The sequence below is a fragment of the Vanessa tameamea genome, chromosome 15 (genome assembly GCF_037043105.1).
Source record: "Vanessa tameamea isolate UH-Manoa-2023 chromosome 15, ilVanTame1 primary haplotype, whole genome shotgun sequence".
Classification (NCBI taxonomy): domain Eukaryota; kingdom Metazoa; phylum Arthropoda; class Insecta; order Lepidoptera; family Nymphalidae; genus Vanessa; species Vanessa tameamea.
The window spans coordinates 10,467,495-10,491,208 of NC_087323.1; the positions used below are offsets into that span (position 1 = coordinate 10,467,495).

Here is a 23,714-nt window from a genome sequence, read left to right on the forward strand (position 1 = left end):
AATGGATAGCATTTTTTTTTATGTCATATGTAGCCGAACGATCAAATTGGCAACCTAAGTTGCACACAGACAATGACGCTGTAAGAAATATTAACCACTCCTTAAATCGCCAAAGCGCTGTCAGCCTAGGGGACTAATAAGTTATGTCCCTCGTGCCTGTAGTTACACTGGCACACAATAATAATGAGTACTTCTGTTTGGCGGAATATCTGATGAGTGGGTGATGCCAACCCGGACGGGCTTGCACAAAGCCATATCTGCAAGTGAATATCCACAATTGTGTAGAATATGTATTATCTTTCAGGAAATATATGATTTGAATCCCACTACCACTATATTACCGATAAATACAGTTATATAAATTAATAGCTTCAACCCTGAATGTCTAATATTAACATTTAAGTTGCAAGGTTGAGAACTGTAATATTGTTATTTTATTAATATTATTATTGCAATATTTTTTTGTAAGCCGTACAATTATGTAAGAACAAACTCTAAACACACCGCAGAACACGATAATGGAAAGTCAGAAAGTGTTATGCTTTAATAATCGTAATATTAAAGGATGCACGCACCAAAATTGCGTATTACTGTAAGTCGGTTTACAACATTCCAGGAGTGGGATACAATGTGTCTGTTTTACAGAATAACACTACTGGCGGTAAACGCCGCTTAAATAGACCTTGTGAATGTAATTTTTTCGGGCAGAGGAAGTAGCTTATTCAGTGTAATACTCGAATGATTTTTATAATTCCACGCGTCAATGACCTATTTCTAATAAATAAAATTAAAACAAATACTATTATTATTGCTCTTTATTCTTTGAGAGATGAATGATGATATTTATATTTCATATTGCGTTATAAATATCGTATATAAATAAAAGGAAAAAAATACTCAGTTCAATATTCCAAAAAAAAAACAAAATTTTAAACATATTTATTATGAAATACTTGCAAGACTCGGCAGACTTTTTTATAAAATTATACCAATTATCCTGGCTATTGACGAAACGTCAAGGGCGATTTGCACCATTTAGTGGGGAGTTATGAAGTGGACTATATAAAACCTCCTTAGTGCAAACATTAATGGTAATCATTCATACGGTATTTGAAGATAGATTTCTAAAGTAATGTGAAATGTACAAATTCTCATTACAGCAAACAGTGATTAACACTTACGAGTACAGAGTATATTTTTCACAAGTCATCTATAAACCGTTTTACCTGACCTCCTGGAATATATATATTAAGGATAAGTAAGGATTTTACTAGTTTTTTATTAAGACACGTTGATCGGCAGACGCAGCGTAGTCCGCTCCCCAGCCAGGTAGACTCATAACCAGAAGAAGGGGCAGGACTAGATGTGGAAAACCGGATTGGGAAAAGTCTGTTTACGATCGGCGGTTGATGACAACGCACAAGACAAGTGAGTCGGAGAGGTAACAGAAGCCAAAACACATCTTATATAGATTGACTTATGCTTCTTGCAGTATCAATGCCTTAAGATGAGACTACATTTATAATCGAATTATTGCCACAGATAATAACATAATCTTCAAAATATGATTTAGAAAATATATATTTAGATTAATTGTTTTGACTTTTTCATAATTTAGGTATATTATCATGAGCTTTCATTGTTTTTATTAATATGATAATATAATATAATGTATGTATCAATGTTATTTAATGTTATAAACAAGAAAAGTTATTTAATTACAAACTAGAATATATGTCGTCCATTTCCGAACAAATCACGTCAATTAAAAAAAAAACAAAGCTTATTTTAAACAGGTGATTAGTAATATATACAAAGATATACCTGTGAACAAATAAACTTTACAAAACATCAGGAAAACCGTAGCAATTCTTAGGAAGTTTAATAAACATAAAATAAATAATGATTATTTTATCGTATAGTAAACAATTTCGCGAGATAGCTGGTGAACTCTGGCATTGAATCTTCGTCGTTCACGTTATCTTTTGTTTTTGTATATATATCAATGTATTAGCAGATTTAGTAACTGTATAATAGAAATCAGAATTCCTTAACACCCTGCTTGAATTTAAAAACTGCTAAGCTATTCTGTTGAAAACAAATGCCACATTCGATGTCCATTTAGATCTTAAAACGTTGACATTTTATAGCGATTTCGATGCGTGTCTAATTAAAACAAAAAATACCACGGATTATTTTTTGCCTGTTCTCCTCAGGTCTGTCTTTTTTTACCGATACAATGGCAGATCTAGCAATCAATAAGTGTAACATTTATATATCAAATAAAGATCCAAATGGTTTTAGACCTGAGATGATTTCAATTAGTCAGTTTCTATTAAGCCTTCTAAATCATCACTTAGATAATTTTGTTATATATTTTTGTGTTATGCAATGCCTGTTTGCAAGGATGTACTTGTACAGTTAAGCGTGGAGCTTTTGCTTAAGGTCTTAGAAAATTGCGATCGCATCTGCCCAATTATGACACAGGAAAATATTAGCAAGGATTCTTGAGGTTTTATATAAGCTTTTATAGGATAAAGAAATTTTGTACGATACGTTCATACAATTCATCAAATTTTCAGACTTTCGAAATATTTTCTTATTGGATAATATCGTTATAATTTATTAGACCAAGTGCTTGCTTACTAAAATAACAAAAATAAAATCGTATAATATGAGCTCAAATTGAGCAGGTGGTCGCGACGTCTTGTCAACGAGGGTACTTCGCCTTAAGGTTTCTTAAAGTATGCCAAAATACATATTACAACCGTGATCATCGAAAAAATTTAATAACTATTCAAGTGACAAAAACTTTATATTCAAATGTTTTACTTTGCAAATGTAAAAAAAATTATAAAAACTTTAAAAATTATAAATTCATTTTCTAGCCAAATTCTAACCAATATAAATATATTCATTTTGAAAAGTATCCAAAGCTTTTTTGTCATGCATTAGTTTACAAATTAAATTAATAAATCGACCATATGATATTAGGTGATATATTTTAGAATTAAAATTACTCTAGTAATCATTAATCATAGTGCATAGACATATTTTGTAAAAATTGTTTGTAAAATTGGATTCTTAATTTAACCAAATGTTGTTGAAAATTGTTTTTGTTTTTTTTTAACAATTGACTGAATAAATGTTAAAAAAAACATTTAAACCACAGTATTATTCTGTTCCTGGTACATAAAATTAACCAAAAAAATGTGCAGATTTGAATAAATAAAACATTAATAGGTATTTTATTTAATACATTTTAACATAACAAAACAGTCATTACAGTTTTCTAATAGTTGCCTGCAACAGATTAATTTAACTAGAGTGCACTTTTAATAGTGTTATTTATATAATTTTGATTCGTATAAAATGCTTGTTTGGTTCCATAATATACAAAAGTGTAATCTTATCATTGTTTATTTACATTATTATCAATTGTTTTTCAGGGAAAAAACGTATTATTCCATGAAAAGTAATAGGTATGTTGTTGCTACTAAAGCGGTTTTTCTCCGCCCACAGACAACGATAAGCTAACAAGGAACGTCGCCATCTGACTTCCGACACGTGACGTAACGTATAATAAAACATAAACGTTATTCAAATGGATAATGAATTAAAAATATGCACAATATATAAATATATATATATATATATGCACATAAAATATGCACAATATATAATATCTATACTAATATATAAAGCGGAAGAGTTTGTTTGTTTGTTTGTTTAAACGCGCTAATCTCAGGAACTACTGGTCCGATTTGAAAAATTCTTTTTTTGTTGAATAGTCCATTTATAGAGGAAGGCTTTAGGCTATATAACATTACGCTGCGACCAATAGGAGCGCAGCGACAGTGAGAAATGTTGTAAAAACGGGGAAAATTATTCACATTTATGGACTTTCGATGCGTGCGCAGCATAAACGTTTTAAGTTACTCAAAAAATTTGTATGAAAGATATATTCCTCTTTTAATAATAAAAAAAAAGTCCGTGACACTATATGTCTATTTGTTAAGAGTGTGCTAGCAGGCGGGGCGCGGCGGCGGATGAGGGGGAGGCGGGTCAGCCCCGCCGCCGCGCTCGCCACTCTCACCCGCGGGTGTAGTTCTGCGAAGTAGCAATGCACATAACGACTTAAAAAAATTAACATTCTTAATAGTTAAATTATTTATCAAAATTAGGTTTTGTTATCAGCTTATTTGCTCATTATTTTTTATCGTTTAAAATCGATTACATTTAAATCATAATCTGCTGTAGTTTTAACATACGATATAAGATAAAATTTCAATGAACATTCCTTCGTACTTTGCAAGTGAACAATTCAAACGTTTCACGGTATAAATAAGGTATAAAAATTACATTACACACGTAAAAAGTTCAAAATGGCGAGCGATACTTTCACCGATGCAGATTAATCATCACTGAGAAAATAAATTATGCAAATAAGCAAATAGGTGAATATCGTTTAAAATGACTACACAAATAAATTAGTAGTTCAATATTTCAAGTAATTTCTATTACGTTCAAGCATATTCAACACGGTTGTACTATAATCACCTTATGAAATAATAACACCAAAGGAGAAACAATCTAAACTTCTTATTGTTCGGTTTGTTTATCTTATTACGTTTAAGTTAATATTGTTTGTTTTCAACCGACTTCAAAAAGGAGGAGGTTATCAATTCGTCTGTATTTTTTTTTTTTATATGTCTGTTACCTCATTACTTTTCACTGGATTTTGATAATTTTTTTTTGTTTGAAAGGTAGTGCTTCCCGTGGGGCCCCATTTTAATTTTATCCTGTTACGATGATGGTATCCTTATGAAAACGATATAAGTCTTAAATGTGCATTATGTATGTGCGCGATAAATAGGTGAATAACTCAAAATTGTGCCAACCAATTTTAATGATTCTTTTTTTATTATAAAGGATATACTTCAAGGGTACTATGGTGAAAGTTTGGTAAGGTTCTGAGCATAGGATCCATGACAAAGTAACGGTACGGAAGGGAACGGAACAATTCTAAGGAGCACGTTAGCGATACTCGGCCGAATCTTTTAGAAACAAAAATTTTGACAAAAAAAAACCGACTGCAAAAGAGAAAATAAATAATATGCTCTAAAAAGTAAAAAATAATTGCTTATTATTCTACAACTTAATAATCAAGTAACTTATTCTACTTACCAATATGTAGGTACGTTCTGTGTTTCCACGCAAGGAGATAAGTATGTACCTACCCACTTTAAATCTAACTTAACACAAACCTATGAATAACAAACAATGATCACAATATTTTTTAGATTTATACTATGTAAAATGAAATTAAAAATATTTAGACTATTTAAAAGTCAGCAAAGTTATTACGATAATATATTATAGTTAAAATTATTGTTATTTTTGGAGGCGGTGTCAGCCAAGGTAGGTTTGTAAATATATGATATACTCCAAATTTGTAAATCTGGTCTATCGATAAATACACTTCTTCTTGATGTTTTTTTAAACCCTATACGTACATAGTGGTCCTATATAATGACAGAAAATTGGAATCAAAATTGAGTGTTTAAGCAAACATGTCTACCGTCAGGTATTACAATTCATGAACTTTTCTCCTAATCCAAGACAAAGAAAAGTCATTCAGATTTACTATTACATTTCCTGTTGAACGTTTTGTTTGTTTTGGCAGAGTATGAATTTTGTTTGTGATTTATTTATTTACAATTGACTTTTTCTTTTGTCTTACATCCAGATGTCGATACACCTGCATCGAATTGTTAACAAAAAAAATATTCGCAATCGTACACTATTGTACAATATTTCTTTTATGTTTAAGAAAAGGGTTGTCATAATTGACCGTATAACAATAAGCAATAAAAACACAGATGTTGGTAATTTATTTAGACAAACTTTACCGCTAATTTTAAGAGGAACTAGAGCAGACATTGTAAGGTCTTGCCTTAAAAGTTCACCGTTATGGAAATTTGTCCATACCTTAAAACTATCTACGAATATGAGAGCACATTTGGGGGGAGGAAGTACAAATTTTCCTTCAAAGTTACTTTTAATAGGAGATGGAAAAGTACCTCATTCTGAAAATAAAATTGAAATTGATCGCGATTTAGGAGAAAAAGTGACTAGCATAGAGGATTTAATATCAAAAGTTTACCCTAATATCGTCGAAATAGAAAATAAAGATTACCAATGGATGTGTCAAAGGGCAATATTGGCGGCGAGAAATAGTAGCGTTGACGAAATTAACGACCTAATTTTAACCAAACTTCCAGGCGATATAACTACCTACACATCTATTGATAATGTAATGGATCAAGAAGATGCTGTCCATTACCCACAAGAGTTTCTCAATTCTTTAAACCCGAGCGGCCTTCCACCACATTCCCTGAAGTTAAAAATAGGTGCTGCGATAATTTTACTCAGAAATCTTAAACCACCAAATTTATGTAACGGGACCCGCCTTCAAGTAAAATTCCTTCGCAATAACGTGATCGTTGCAACAGTTTTGAATGGTCCGGCAGTTGGTCAAACAGTGCTTATACCTCGCATCCCAATGATTCCAAATGATTTACCTTTTAATTTTAAAAGAATTCAATTTCCCATTAAGTTATCTTTTGCCGTAACCATTAATAAATCACAGGGCCAAACATTTAAACACGTAGGAATCGATTTACGTCAAGACTGCTTTTCACACGGCCAACTATATGTCGCGTTGTCAAGATCGGGTTGCGGGCAAAATCAGTATGTTCTTCTACCACAAGAAAATAAAACTAAAAATATAATCTACGCTGAAGTACTGTAAAACATATTATTAAATCTTATTGACGATTATAATAACAAAAACCAACGTGAGCAATCAAACGATAATCATGATAGTGTTTCCGACAACTACGCGAACGAAGTCGCGGGCACAGCTAGTATACAAATATAATTCATACATCAACAATAATCGTAACTAGAATAATAATAATTTTTTTTACTAAACATTTAACTAAACCTAAAACGACCTCAAAATGGGAAAGATCTCCATAATCTCGCAATATCTCCATAATACCAATAATATAGAATTAATTTTATTACTAAGCCACAAGTAAATTTACTAAAAGTAACAACAAACAAATTAACAGAAATTTTACAATTACCAGAAAATTATATTGTATAGAAATTAACAGAAAATTATAATTATAGAAAAAATCTGTATTAACGCAGAAATATCGTTATCTCATATATTATGTTGCTTTGTTAATATAAAAGTTAGCTAGCTAGTTTTAAAAGTTCCCGATGCCCTGATTTCAAATCAATGGTCAGGCCATTTTTCTGTTGAGAATACTCATGTATGTGTCAGAGTTTGGCAGTCAATGTTTACTCCTGTTGTTCCTTTGACCAAAATCTTTCCAATCGTCTTGTACTGTTGTCTATTCGGACTTTAAGACCTTAGGAATAGGACTTGCACTTATAACACTGCGCCAACACATGATATAATCTCGCCTTATAATCTCCTGCGCAGTAATTGGCTATAGTCTATGAAAATAGCTTCCACAATCGGAAATCGGTCAGAAATACATTAAATTTTTATGAGACGATCGTGACATAATTGTGATTAATTATTTACTGCATCATTACGAAAGAGTTTCGACGAAAAATAAATTACGTCCAATGTTTTTTAAAAGCAAGAGTAACAGTATTATTTTAGTTGAAATTATATTTTAAATGAACCAAATAAGCCTTTCATATTATTCAATTTAATGTTTATTTATAAATAAATGAATATTAATGATGGTAACATTTATAGTTTGCATAGTTAAGACCAAAGTTAGTAAACTAAGGAGTAGACTAAAATGTTTTAATAACTTAAAACATTTTCAAACTTTTTAATCGAAGAAATAGTTTTGACTCCAGACTGAAGATAATGTAAATTTCAAAATATTCACGAGTTTAACAACCTTCGTATTCGTCTACCATTTGCTTTTATTCAAGTAACATACTCAAATATTTCCACAATATGTCTTATATTTTTAAAACATAATAATGAATTTTAATTATGTATATAGATTCATACGTTTTTATCATTTAATGAGTTTATGTGTCTGTCTTCGATAACCGGACTAGACCCAACATTTAACTGTTGCTCATCATATATAAATGGTACGTCTGATAGATCAACTTTTCCTTTAGCTTTGACTGGTCCTAATGTATTCGGTCTGACAACTTGATGGTCTTGAGAAACAATGACTGCCTCATTAACTTCTTCAATGATAGCTGGGTCATTTTGATTATTAAAATTGTCAGTATTCGAAATATTTGTACTTGTAGGATTCGCTATGATATCATTTGAATTTTCATTAATAGCCAATGCAGGTAAAGGTATCGTTGCTACTGATCTAATATCAGTTGTTACAATGTTATTAATATTTTCAAAATAACAGGAACAACTTCTGCAATGGCTCTGGTAATGTCTGTTATAGTATCGTTCTCTCTGTTCAGTAATAAAACTGTTTACGTATATTTGTTCTGTTCTTGGCTGTGCTTCTATTTCTTCCACAGCTAATCTTGATTTACCTCTCATTCTTTTATATTCACTGTTTATCGCTAAAATGTTGTAGCCTTCGGATACTGAAATAATATGGACAATTATAAATATTAACACGTCGAAGGTTTGATTATTCATAAAATAAAATGTAAAGCAAATATCTACGGACGCCTGAAATATTAGTTAATAATAAGAAAATTGATTACACTCAATTAGTTATATAAAAAAAATTAAAAAAAAAGCAAATACATATCGTAGATATGCATAATTTTGTTTTTTTAAGTATCGTTGATTGTTTTTATTATATTAATATAATTATCTACATTTATATTTTAAAGCCGAAAATAATTATGTCTGTCTGTGTGAAAGAGTAACTTTTACGACCAAGCCACAGAATCGAATTTGATGAAATTTGGTATTAAGCAATTTTGCTTTTTATACCGAAAGCCGCGGACGACAACTAGTTAAATATAAATAATGCAGGCCTTTTCAACTAAATGAACGAGTTTGAACAAATATATCATAATTAATCGCTTGTTGAAAAGTAATTAATTCAAAGTAAATAATAAAAGAAACGACTAATTAATCATTGATAATTTAGGGGTTTTTTTACAATAACAGAAAGTAGGTATTTAAAGAAATAGGATTAAATTTTCATAAGTCGATAAACTCCATTGTATATTTTATCGTCGCTATATGCCTTGTCAGTTCATCATTAAACAATAACAAATTAAGAGCATTAATTAATTCAATTTTACTTTAATCTCAGTTGTTGAATTTTTTTAAGGATCACAATTAAACGTCACATTATTTATGTATTAGGATAATAGTGATGTACAGACGATTAATATAATCAATTATATCACTAAATGAACGTTAAAGTAGCATATCCCACTGCTGAGCTAAGGGTTTTGAGGAGAAGATTAAGGATATTATCAATGATGACATTATGATCGTTACTTTTAAACGTGTTACATGCATAAATGTGGCATTAGAGATGATTTCTTAGGTTCGAATCATCAAGCTTAAAATTGATTCGTTTTAGATTCACATTTTCAATGCCTTCTCAACTCAAATGAAGAGGAAACACTAATAATATCATTAATTTTAACTGATCTCATTTAACTTTTTTTTGGAATAAAGGAGGACGTGCTCAATTTCCAAAACAACAAGCATCCTTCGATAAATAACGTAAACAAAACGTAATATTTAACAATAATAAATATTCATACCGGTAAAATTCTAAATTATTTGTATACTCACAGTTACATACAACCAGTACGAATTTTAAACCATCGCTGAGCAGCACTGTGCCGATGAAGGATATAAAGAAGTCCAAGATCATGTTGGGCACGCTTATATAAAGCAGAACTTTCAACATCCACGTATTTTTCTGAAACAATTTACTAAAATATTTAAAATTTAAGCCCAATATGAGAATTACATGAATTTTATGACACGTTTTAATTAGAATAGCTTTAAAAATTTTAAGGCTCAAATTCAATTTCAGATATTGGCGTTAAATTTAAATTTTAATAAGGCTATAGTTAGACTAGTCAAGATAGTCCAGTGGCTGACAAGATCTTTTTTTTTTTATTGTGGATTTTATTTGTGTCGAGAGGGCACAGATAATTTCGCCAATGTTACGTGCAAATCAACATCACGGTTCATTTGAGTTAATTCGTCTAGTGGTCGGCGGTTACGGTAGACATCGAAAGATCTGTCAGAATTAATGACAATATGCTCCGAATTTTTATTTATTTATGTAATTTTTCTGATGTGTTTAAAATATTTTTTTTATCCAATTATTTAGTATTGTGTTGTTTTAGGTCATGGGTTTACAAACAGTCTACTACTGTTATGTCTTCAAAATTAAATTGAGCCTGTAATCTTCCCAGTCGCACGTGACGTTGGGGAAATAATCTGTACCTTTTTGGCACAAATAAACGCCACAAATATACTTAAGGTGATTTCGAATCATTTAAAGAGATTATTTTTGTAATTTTGAATATACTTTGAATCGTCATTTTACAGAACAATGTTAAAAGTAAAGCTACCACCGGTTCGGAACGTAGATTCTACCGAGAAGAACCGGCAAGAAACTTAATAGTACATTAAAATCACCATACATTAACATAAGAATCCTTAATACGTACCTTAAATATCGCATAGGCGGTAAAAACAACCGTTAGTATATATATAACCTTAAAACATATCCAAATAATATAATATGCGACAAGGTATTTGTATATAAATATCAGTGATGCCTGATCACTTTCAGCTTTCTCCCTGTCTGTTGCGATATAGTTGTTACTATCCGTCAAGTTAACGTTGTATATTATTGGACCTAGACTGATCAAATAATTTAATATTGTACCATTGACAGCTAAAAACAGTGTTGATATAATCTGAAAAATAAAATGCGTATCTTTAAATCTGGTTATATCTAAAACGTTCTGTAGCAGCTTCTTATACTCAAACTTGTGTTTATAATTCATCTCGTACTCATCGGTTAACGAAAACATGAATGCATGTGACAGATGAAAATCTGAAGCCCAAATCCCCATTGGAACAACGTTAAGTAGAGTTAGATTCTCATCAAAGAGGAAAGGAGTTATTAACCCAGCAACGGAACATTTACCAGTTGTTACTTTAAAAAAAAAGGTATATTTATGAAATAAATAATCAAAAATTGTAATATGGTCTGTAGTAAAATATTCATGTTACATAGTATTAAATAATAATAATATTATATTTACCAGTGTTATGATCGAACTAATGTAGATACCAGTCGATAGATCGCAGCAACCGCAGTATGAAATTAACTCGGGCCAGTAGCAATTATTCGACTTCTTATCCGGCCTAGAAAATAATATCAAATAATAAGAAATTTATTGAGTCTCCGAACTTCGAACTTACAAAAGTTTTCATTTACAAAAGATGATGAGTCTTAATTTCCTGTAAAATGCTACTTTTTATTTTAATAAGTGGCATTTTTCGTTGTCACTTTATAACTCAAGAACGGGCTCATCTATCCAAACCAAATTTTCAGGGTTTGTTCGGACTATTTAGTAGATGGTTTATGTGAAGTTTGCACAAAATCGGTCCAGTGGTTCTTCATTTATCACATTTTTTGTAACAAATGATTTCAATAAATGATAATGGAGATTTTTTAGACGGGGAATTGTCTGTCAAATTAAAAGTAAGTATCAAGTAAAAATGAGTACACTCATCCACCAGTTTCAACAGGTAATACGTCTTAATTCAATATATTATTTCCAAATAACCCATGGCATAGCATTAAAGACTGGCACGTAACACAATTTCTTATTTTAAAAATGATTGAGCTGCCATTAGCAATAATACAAAAATCAGTTAAAACATCGATTTATTTCTTAAAAAAATATATTACTTAATTGCTAGCTATTTAAAAACTAAAATCATATAAATATTTATTTACGTTTGTCAATTTAAAAGTAGCGTGTACTTTCAATTTTTAAATTTTACTCAGTTTTTTAATGCGCTGTCGGTGGTTCATGTTGTTAGCAGGCTTTATTTGATTTAAATTGTCAAACGCATTTACACAAACGGTAAGTTTTGAGCTGAAGTGATTACATGTTTCTTAATTTGAAAAAAACATATTGCTGTGTATTTTATTATTTTGTAATGGATTATTTTATTGACATTTTTTTATACATTGACATCGAATGCAGTTATTAATTTTTTTATTGTACAGGATGAAATTTTGTTGGTTGTTTTCCCGCAAAGAATTGATTTATTAGTCAATACCTACTCCTTTTGTATTTTTATTTTTACGCGAAACTGAATCGATTTCTTGCGGGAAATTAACCACCAATATTTCATCCCGTATATTTCCAGACACACATGTATAAATACTGATACACCACTATTAATGTAGCAATTTGTTTTCAATTTCATTTTTTCTTTTGTATATGAAGGATGAAGGATCAATGCCACGAGCCAGACGAGCAAATATAGGTCGGCGAACGCGTAACACAAATTATGTGACATCACAAAGATGATCACAGACTGCAGATGAACGCACACAAGCTAATGCATCGCAGCGTGAACGTAGTGCACGAAATAGATCTGCTGACCCTGTGCCTGTACTGAATCTTCCACGGCGATCACGATTACGTCGTGGTACTTTGACTGAAACGATGTGCGCTGCTTTTAATTACAACAGTCAGATTGATTATAGTATATACGGATACATTGGAATGATGGACGTAATATGTCCACATTGTGATGCGGCAAAATTTTCAGGTGAAACGCCCGACATGTGTTGTGCTAATGGCAAAGTTAGATTGCCCGCATTAGAAATTCCACCCGAACCATTATATTCATTAATATTTGGGACATCTCAAACATCGAAGCATTTTTTGAGTCATATTCAACAATACAATTCGGCATTTCAAATGATTTATTTTAGTGCTACTAAAATTATTAGAGATAATTTCATGCCGACGTTTAAGGTAAATACTTCAACTGGATTGTCCCATATTTATATCAATCTTAATCATAAAGTATTTGATAGTTTTAAAATTTTTTATCCAACAACCTAAAATTGCATACATGTTACAGATTCAGGGCCAGATTTATCATCAAGTTGGTTCGTTATTGCCGTGCCCCGACGCTAATCATCAATTTTTGCAAATTTATTTTATTGGTGATGAAAATCGTGAATTGGATCAACGTTGTACAATTGTTTCTTATACAAGACGAGAAATTATTCGAGAGCTACAATGATTTTTCCATCAGCATAACGCATTAGTTCAATTGTTTAAAATTGCTCTCGATCGTATGCCATCTGATAATCACAAAATCGTAATGAGGGCCGATAGAATACCTTTTGGAGAGCATGCCAGGCGATTCAATGCACCGACAATTGATGAGGTTGCAATTGTAATTGTTGGTGAACAATTTCAATCCCATGATATTGTACTTCATCGCAGAAATGATGATGCATTACAATAACCAATATTGCATTGGAAAGGTGACGATGGCTACCATATCAATATACCAATGACTGATCCACAATCCGGTAAATAATTATCCTATTTTCTGTGTGTTGACATTTTCATTTTCCAAAGTCACATTTTCCATTTATTTTCAGGTCTACATATACAGAAAAAAGTTAGTGCCATGAATTTTTATTCGTATCGATTGATGGTTCGTCCACAAGCACAAAATTATATCTTGAGATGTGGTAAACTATATCTTTATGTTACCTATTCCAGAGTCGGTACCCCCAGCCGTTTGTTAATCACACTCAAAATGGAAAAAACCAAAAATATTGTTTATCCATATGTTTTGAATTAATTTTTTAAATAGCTAACAATTAAGTAAATATATTTTTTTAAGAAATGAATCGATGTTCTAACTCATTTTTGTATTATATCACTTTATACGTAGCGAAGAACGTACCGGGCCGCTAGTTTCATATATATTGGTAGACTGGTAAATGGCCTCGATGGTAAGTGGTGTCTACCACGCATAGACATTATCACTGTAAGAAATAATAGCCTTTCGACATTGCGCACCCTTTTGGAAAGTACCTCAATATGGAAATATGTCTCCAATCACCCTTCAAGCCGAAGCAGAACAATACAAATAAAGTAAAGTAAACATATTAATGTTATCTAAAACTTTCAAACACTTCAATTTTTTTATGCTTTAGATTAAGCTAGTTACGCCAACATACTCCAGGAAGATAGCTGACGTAGATTTCGCTCGAACCAAACAAATAATGTGCTTTTACCGGAAATACCAAATCGCAATTTAGAAATAAGATTCTATATTATAACTTTCTCACCATCATTATTATATTGTATAAGCTTACATCGAGTAGGTTGTACCTCAAGAATAGTTGTAACAATAAATAAATTAGTTTTAAAATATTTTTTGGTATTTTTTCGGCCCTCCGACTGTAGCTAACGTAATTAACTTCGAAACATTATATTGAAACTGTTCAATCAACCACTTCAACTTTACCGGATTCTAGTTTTTATTGATATAAAAACGCAAAATAAGCACATGACACAGTAATGTTGAATACACATTACACATAAAATGAACAGCCTGTAAATGTCCCACTGCTGGGCTGAGGCCTCCTCTCTCTTTGAGGAGAAGGTTTGGAGCATATTCCATCACGCTGCTCCAATGCGGTTTGGTGGATACACATGTGGCAGAATTTCGTTGAAATTAAACACATGCAGGTTTCCTTACGATGTTTTCCTTCACCGCCGAGCACGAGATGAATTATAAACACAAATTAAGCACATAAAATTCAGTGATGCTCGCCTGGGCTTGAACCCGAAATCATCGGTTAAGATGCACCCGTACTAACCACTGGGCCATCTCGGCTCTAAATATATAATGTCGGATATAAGCCTATAATATATGGCCAAAGCAACTTTGTTCTCTATATCTTAGTTTATAACTAACATTCATACTATAGATAGTTTTTCATATACGTAGCAGAGTTTTGAGATTATCTTGCATTTTTTTTTTAATTCTAAAGTATTGATTGTATATACAGATAATTTTTTTATCGTCTTAAATAAACGATAAAAAAGATTTAATCATATTAAGAGCGAATTGGATTTCATATTTTTAATAAAATAAAATAGAAGTTTGAGATTTTAATAGAAATAATTTAGTAGACACAGCACGTGTATCTCAAACGAAAATCGCGGCTCGTGCACTTGGTAGGTTAGTAGAGTAGCAGTGAGGTAGCCCAAACGACAAAAGTTTTTTTTTTTTTTATGTCATAGGTGGCAAACGAGCAGGAGCCTCACCTGATGGAAAGTGACTACCACCGTCCATGGACATCTGCAACACCGGGGGGCTAGCAGGTGCGTTGCCGGCCTTTCAGGAAAGAGTAAGCTCTTTTCTTGAAGGTTCCCAAGTCGTATCGGTTCGGAAAAACCGTCGGCGAAAGCTTAAGTTAGTATTGTTATATTCCGATCTGTTACGGCTATTACGGCTAGAGCACAGCAACTGTTGCTATCAAATATTTTTTGCGGATTGATATAAAATCAAAACAAAACAAATAAAAAAATAAAATAAGAACGTGTTCTTATCGTATAAATCGGGTTAGCCGCTGCGGGTTTTTACCATTAATTGGTCATATCAGTTACTTCCTTCTTTAGAATGTATGTAACGCGCACATTATTTTCATCTTTTCATCTCCCTGTAATACTATTCAAAACTTCTTGTAATAGAAAATTCATTACTTTGGATAGCGGACTAGGATATGGACCACCTGATGGTAAGTGGTTTGATTTGATATAAATCCGCAACAAATGATTGATAGCAACAGTCGCTATACTCTAACAGTAAAAACCACTGAAGAGCGAATGTGCCAATGTTACTACAGGCACAAAGGACCAAGATTGGTAGAACATTGGCGATGTAAAGATAGTATATATATCTATGGTTAGTTTTATTAGTGGTGATCATTTACCATCACCTAACCTATATTCTGTCTACCTATCATAAGTAAATCACGCGTTGAAATTCTGGCAAGCACCACTGTGGATGGAATTCTATCACATATCAAGTAAATATCTCGAGCAAAGTATTGTGAGAAACTCCAAATTCAGAGTGAACACTTTTCCCCGACAATACGACATTATTATGGACTTGTTCTTTACCGATCGTATATATTATTTTACATATTCAATAAAGACTGTGATTTTTTTCTTTTAAAATTGTACCTATGTAGGTTCTACGTTCAAGCATTTCAACCAATATTTACTTAATTTATTTTGGAAAAGAAGTCGAGTCAATTTATTGTCTGATAAGTGTTTACTGTCACAGGTGACTCTGCAAGAAATTTAACTCACTCCTTACATCGTCAATGGGAGCTTTAATATTATTTCCTGTAATCAAATTGCCTCACTTATCTTTTAAGCCAGTAATCAGAAAGTCAATATTAGTGAACTTATATATATACGCGTCACATTGATAGTACAATATTGAATCTTAAAAAAAATACACAACAGATAATTAAATAAAAAGTATTGTTTTTTTTTAAAAGTCATATTAATAAAATATGATACTAAAATTAGATAGTACGTATCTAACTAACTAAAAAAAAACATGTTATGTCCCTACTGTAAGCCATAAATATTACTATTACTACTAAGTCAAAAATTCTAATTATTCACTGATTCTTCTCAGGTCTTAAGTATAAGTAGATTATTTTCAAGACAGTTGTCAATACAAAGTTTTGACAGTGACATTGTAAGAACAACGCTTCGTCATCGAAAAAGGTTTTGGAAAAAATAATCTACAATTACGTATTTAATCAAAAGTCACTCACCTACCTTTGAAACGATCCTTGATTTTATGACAAAATTCCTTGATACCTCTTCTAGCATCCATTGTTTATATAAATAATGTTAAAACACACACATACAATTCAGTTGTTTTTCGGTGGTTGGCGATTTTGTAATCATTAAATTGAGTGAAATATTGTCTCGATTTTATCATTAGCCGTCAATTTATCTTATCACTAATCATAAATTAATAAATATTTTCAATGTTGTATAATAGATTGCTGGATACATATTTAAAATACTATAATGGTATTAATTATTACTTCAACTTTAGGATTTTGTGGGTAATACCACATATAAGGTTGACATTTTCTCAGGTTGGCGGTACATTGGTCGTGCTTAGAACAGTTTATACTTCTTGCTTGCCTCGCCAGTACCCTATGGCTAAAGCAATAGTATAATTATCATCATAAGTTATTGCCCTTTTTAACTACTAATTACATTCTATACTAATTATTATAACACAGTCCTCTCTGTTCGCAGACTCTGTTCTAGCATAGCGTTCTGACGTCGTCATTTAAAGACAATGAGATTTAACCATTTACTAATATATTTTTTTATGAATTGTTATATTCCTAAAAGAAAACCGTGTCGAGCAGTACTGGTTTATTATAATTCATCTTGTGCTCGGAGGTGAAGGAAAATATTGCGAGGAAACATGCACGTGGTGCATGAGAGTCTGCCACGTGTATCCGACTCGGATTAGTGCAGCGTGATAAGCTCCAAACCTCAAAAGGGAGAGAAGGACTTTGTCAAACAGTGAGACGTTAACAGAATGTTACTTTACTTTACTTTTAAGAGGATGTGGGAAAGTAGTTTCTGTGACATAAATGTTTTAAAAACATTTAATAGAATATGGACATATAATGCGAAGTAATGAATTTTCTATTACAAGAAGTTTTTAATTGTATTACAGGGAGATGAAAAGATGAAAATAATTTGCGCGTTATTTACATGCTAAAGAAGGAAGTAACTGATATGACTGGATAAAATGATCAATTAATAGTAAAAACACACAGCTGCTTACTCAATTTAATACGCTAAGAACGGGCGAATTGTTTTGATACGTACGAGTATACGAGAGATACCTTTTAGTAGAAAGATATTATGATCCGTTTTAATTATATCCAATGAAGCGCACTGTAGCCCTGTGGTAGATTCTGCTCCTTGAAAGGCCTTTGACCAGCCATAGGACATTCACATGCATTATATGACCGCTGCGAGGGTTAAAATGAATCATAGCCATACCATTCTCTTTGAGATAAAATATAAAATAATATTTGGAAGTTTGTTTTAGTCTTGCCACATAAAATTAAATTTAAAAAAAATACGAAATTTACAACATTTTTCAAACAATTATTAATCTTTATTCAAAATTCGTAAGAAGTATCAATGATCATGTAGGTTCATAGTTTATTGTAATATTCAAATTCACTCTGTACTTTGCTTTGTCAAAAGTGACGTACAAATATTGCATCACTTATTGTAATCTTGTTTACAAAATTTTACAACCAATTTAAAGAGTATAAAATCACGAATTCTTCTCTTTTGTTCGTCATTTTACAGATATTTGGCAAATCATTTTGTGAAATCACGACTGAAACATACTTAATGGTCCCCCTAAAGTATAATACAGAATAAGGAATTAATTGTTAAAATTAAATTCGTATTTGAAAAACACGACAGAAATACTTCGTATTTGGGAAACTTTTATCTATTATATATTTTTTTATCAATAAAGCCTCGCTTATATAAATAATTTTAATTATTTTATTATTGAAAGTCTGAACAAAAAATGTGTATAAATATCGAAGTGATTTTACCAACTATAGAAAAGTTCTTAATGTTGTATCCTTTGCGATGTGGTTGCATTTTAATACACTTCTGGACTACGGTAAGGCAGTTTTTTAAATTTATCCTTGTCATTAGATATAGCATTTTTTTAAATAATTGAAGCTTTGGTCGAATTGAGCGCAACTTTTCATAAATTTCGCAAATTCTTCATGCTATGACAGCCTCGTTAGTCTAGTGACTAGATTATAAATCCATATGCCCAGAGGTCCTAGGTTCAAACAGTCAAACCACGGTCGGGTCATAAAAAAGTTATTCGATCTCTGTCGAGAAATTCTCAGTAGCCACGAATTTGATTATATATCGCGTACATCAGATATTCCGTAAGCCTGCTTCCTGCACCTGAACTCTTTCCGATCGTGTTGTTTTTGACCACCTACCCCCCCCCCCTCGCCCATCGGATTAAGGATACTTTCGAGTAAGGGATTAGAGAGTATTCTAAAGCACACACGCGTCACACTTGTATAGTTATAGTATATCGCGCGAGATGTCTAGCCTTTTTAAATTGGTCGACGTGGTCAAAATTATTCAGGACATCATCACCAACATTATCATATATTCTCCATGTTACAGTTACGAGCGGGGTTCTGTATGGTATTCTATTCAACTGTAATCTTAGAGGTTTTAATTGGCGAAGAGACACCGTTCGGTGCTTGGCTGTTTACTGGAAAACCCGTCACAGATAACCTATATCTTGTTTATTATACACTTTTAGTGTTATTATTGTGTGAGACTGTCTTGCTTATATTTTTGTTGCATTTAGCGATCGGATTACACTGCGTGAGTAAACTAACTATATATATTATGTAAGGAAAGTTTGCTATGAAATTTTAAAAGTAAATGGCCTACACATGTTTATATTGTAGTATACAATCGGCTTGACTTATATGAATCTGGTTTAAAATTCAGTTGCGAAATTTGAACCACATATAAACAGTAGTAGGTGAAGTTTATAAAAAAGCTTTTAAAAACAGTTAGCCTGGTAATATTTTTAATATCATATCATTCTTCCTCCACTAATGTAAGACAATGAAAATGAAAGAAACACCACCAAAAAAGGTGTATGCGTGTGTGTGTGTGTGTGTGTCAAGGTTGGTAGCGCATTGGTGATGTAAAGAATGGTTAGTATTTCTTACACCGCCATTGTTTATGGGCGGTGGTGATCACTTACTATCAGGAGGCCCATTTGCTCGTACGCCTACAGATATCATAAAAAAACTATTTCTTTTTGTTTAGTCTTAATTGTTTTTTTTTTAAACAACAATACTGCTGCTTGGCGGTAGAATATTTGATTAGTGGGTGGTACCTACCCAAACGGGCTTGCACAAAGCCCTATCACCAAGTAATTTGCAGTTAATGTAGTAGATTGATATATAATCTATTACTTTTTCAGTTCAACTTATACTTGATTCAGCATTACTTAATATGTCGTTTCTTGACATGGCTTATTGAAATGGGAGGGCTATTTATTTTGTGCCTGGCGCATAAACTACTAATAGGATGGTATTTGGGCATTTTATTCTTTATTAGTAAGTATTTGGTTTCATTATTTTTACTAAATATAATTATATAAATCTAAAATATATGACTTGATGTTTTTTTTTCGTTGGATCGAATTACATTTTAAAGCGATATATAGATTATCCAATAATTATTTAGTTCTAGAGTTTTATTCTTTCATCGTGGTCTACAGTTATTATGTCAATCAACTGGAAAATCAAATAGAAGGGGAAAAACACATTTGTTAAGGAGTCATTACCATTTTGCCCTAATGTGAGTACTTGATTGTATATAATGAAAAATATACAAACTAAATAAAACAAACGTAAATGTATCAAACGCGTCGTTGGTCACTCGTTATCTATCCCTTCCTAATCTGATAAAAGATAACGCTAGAAACCAATGCACGACTGCATAACTCATACAAAGTCCTATTTTATTATAACCTTAAAATTAAAAAAAAAATACTGTCAATATTGTATAAAAAGTAAACAAATTAAAAATATATATATTTTTAGGTCTTTATAGTGTTGTGATTATTAATGAAGATGGCCTTTGAACTGCCTAGATTGAAGAAGTGTTGTTGTTGTTTACCATTGAGAGCAGGATCGCTTGTTATTGGATATCTTTCTACTGTGAGTATTTTTAAACTATGTATTGTTTTGATAATACAAACGCTATATTGATAGAAAATTTTAATAGGTTATTCAATTAGGTCAAATGATTAATGATTTATGGGCGGGGTACTATCATGATTCAAGCTATAATAATAATAATAATTAATCAAGGTAGTGAGACCATCGTAGTAGGTATTAAGATTGTATTCGAATTCAGTAGGAACTTTACGAAATATCACCAAAACGTAATATATAATTAAATATATATGTTATAAATATAGCCAATTAAGTTATAATAAAAGTAATTATCTATGCAATCATATTTTTAATAAGATAATATCTACATATTTGATGTGATTTGCCCTGCTGGCTTTGTAAGTAGGGTACTGCCCTAACAATAATAAATACCTACGTAATAGAATATTAAGAAATATACGAGACTAGCAATATTATTTATAATTTATTGTTTTTTTAGTAGAATATTGAATTATACAACGTGTACGCTATAATTCTCGAATAAGAGCTAAAATATGTATAATTAAAACACTTAATTTGTATGAAAACATTGTAATGTCAACAAACCAATCCCAATTCGATTTCCTTATTTTAAACGTAACACGAGTACTCACTTAAACACGTTTTATACAACGCACATATACCTACTGAAATTTGAAAGAAACTTTACACTGAAATTCCTACTGAAACGTACGTTAGTACTAAGAAATATTTTTTTAAATTAATCTATTAGGAGCTCATATTGTTGACGGTTTACGCAGATAGTTTGCCGTAACTGAAGTAAAACGAGGGTATGGACAATGCAGGGTACTAAAAATCCCTTAAAATAATATTTATACCAAAAAATACTTTAAAAAACCGATGGTCTTAATAATATTTGGTTCACGGCTAAATAAGTTATAGTAAGAATAATAAGTACCGTAAGAATATTTTAACTTAAGTTAAAAAACAATTTCCTTGTACGAAAATAATACTCATAACTAGATTATTATTAATTACAATGAATACTTAGGTACTGTTAATAATTAAACTTATGTCTCAAAAATATTTCAGGTATTTTCACTGTTCTGTCTAGGTGTTCTGTCCTTTTCACTCTACAAAGTTGTAACATTTGTTCAAACACATCAAAACGACCCGGACCCGGAACACACGCCCGAAGAATACGAACAAGTTTCTAAGAGTCTTTACATAACCCATGCGTATATGATAATAGTATATATATACTATTTAATAATAAGCTTATTTCTTATTACTGGTATTCACATGGTGAGTTAAATTAATAATAAATTTAAATTACAATGATTCGGATATAACAAAATTATACGCTAATGTAAAGCTGCATCGGGACTAAAAACAATTAAATATCTATATTCCGCTCGAACCATTACAATTAAACTTAATAGATCATTTATATACTTATTTTGATCACATTGTATAATTTTGAGATGTAATAATTATCACAGAGATGTTTTTTTTTTTCTTATTTTACCCAGTCTGTTTTTTTAGAATAAAACGCTCTTTATGAGGTATTACTATAATTGCGGTTTGTTCCTGCTAATGCTTGCTCTGGCGACTGTTGTTGTGTCGACAGTATTTCTACACTTCATCGCCACTATATTGCTACTTAAATGGTGTGGTAAGTGTTTTTGATATCACTAATCAAAGACAAAGAGACTTAAACATAGATAATTTTACTTTTTATTAATATTTTGACCTATTCCCAACACTTTCTGTACGAAAATGTTTCTTTGTCATAACTGTCAATCATAAATGTTTTTATCATCTGTTTACAGAATACTTAAATTACTCTGTGTTCAGATTAAATTAAATGGTTTAGAACAAGCGGTTGCTGATTTAAACAATGTCTGGAGTGATACCTTTCAGTAATTATTTTCCTAGTGTAAGAGTTTTGTTGTTTCTGACAAACACATGACTTAATGACAATCGATCGTCGTTTAGTCGTTCGTCGTTAGTGAGAGTAAAAGAAATAAATATCTTTCCAATCTTTCCTGATATAATCGATGAATATCTGGCGAAATTCTGATGTAGTTTTAAAATTATATTCGTAATTATACTATATTTTTTTTCAGTGATAATTTTCTACTGTCTGCTAGTGGTACGAAGCTCATACCTAGAGATAGAAGAAAAAAACAATCCAAGAAATTTCGAAATGCAGAATCTATACATTCCACACAGGGCTCCACTTCTATTATAATATTTTTTTATACTTTTATATAACAAAATCAGTATTTAGTTTGATAGTTAGCTTAAATTTTACAAAATAATAAAGTATATGTTTTTCACGTGGTTTATTATTTAGTGCCTTAGTTTTGCCATCACTTACCACAAAGATTTGATTAAAACTTTTGGGAATTTTGTTAGTGGTAACACTTCTACAAGGTTATCTGCGTAGATACCACCCATTCATTATATATTCTAGCGCCAAATGACAATTGCTATTATAGGCACACGAGTAATAACATTTTAGTTCAAGGTTGGTGGCGCATTGGCAATATAAGAGATCGGTAATATTTCTTACATTGCCATTGTCTATGGGTGGTGGTGATTATGTACTATCAGATTTATATGAAATAAGAACAAAAAAATAGGCAAATTAGAATAATGAAACTTTTCGCATCAGAGCAGAGATATACGTGGAATTACACGATATTTCCTGTCTTAAAAGTTCAGGTAGATTTTTCCGACACAGTTCTCTTAAAGTAATAAATAAAGTCCTTATAGCTTACAAATAAAGAATTTTAAATAAAATAATTATAATTTAACATATTTTCAAGCTAATACTTGTATTGTATTAGAATAAAT

General features: G+C 31.3%; 3 protein-coding genes across 3 annotated transcripts; 2 read left to right on the forward strand and 1 right to left on the reverse strand.

The window, feature by feature from the left end:
* Positions 1 to 7,931: 7,931 nt before the first annotated feature.
* On the reverse strand, positions 7,932 to 16,995 carry LOC113403097 (uncharacterized). Its single transcript, XM_026643535.2, has 5 exons — positions 16,893 to 16,995; positions 11,302 to 11,404; positions 10,699 to 10,950; positions 9,806 to 9,935; positions 7,932 to 8,625 (listed from the first exon to the last, which is right to left on the reverse strand). The coding sequence occupies exons 1-5, from the start codon at positions 16,952 to 16,954 to the stop codon at positions 8,066 to 8,068; spliced, it is 1,107 nt and encodes a 368-aa protein (XP_026499320.2). The 5' UTR covers positions 16,955 to 16,995; the 3' UTR covers positions 7,932 to 8,065.
* A 1,533-nt stretch (positions 16,996 to 18,528) lies between these two features.
* LOC113404255 (uncharacterized) lies at positions 18,529 to 20,507 on the forward strand. The gene is made up of 4 exons (XM_064217212.1): positions 18,529 to 18,802; positions 19,333 to 19,539; positions 20,153 to 20,288; positions 20,419 to 20,507. Exons 1-4 carry the CDS (start codon positions 18,704 to 18,706, stop codon positions 20,505 to 20,507), a joined length of 531 nt encoding a protein of 176 aa, XP_064073282.1. The 5' UTR covers positions 18,529 to 18,703.
* A 5-nt stretch (positions 20,508 to 20,512) lies between these two features.
* Positions 20,513 to 23,141, forward strand: LOC113404254 (uncharacterized). The gene is made up of 5 exons (XM_026645113.2): positions 20,513 to 20,532; positions 20,778 to 20,894; positions 21,945 to 22,157; positions 22,398 to 22,527; positions 22,982 to 23,141. Exons 2-5 carry the CDS (start codon positions 20,802 to 20,804, stop codon positions 23,104 to 23,106), a joined length of 561 nt encoding a protein of 186 aa, XP_026500898.2. The 5' UTR covers positions 20,513 to 20,532; positions 20,778 to 20,801; the 3' UTR covers positions 23,107 to 23,141.
* The last annotated feature ends 573 nt before the right edge of the window (positions 23,142 to 23,714 follow it).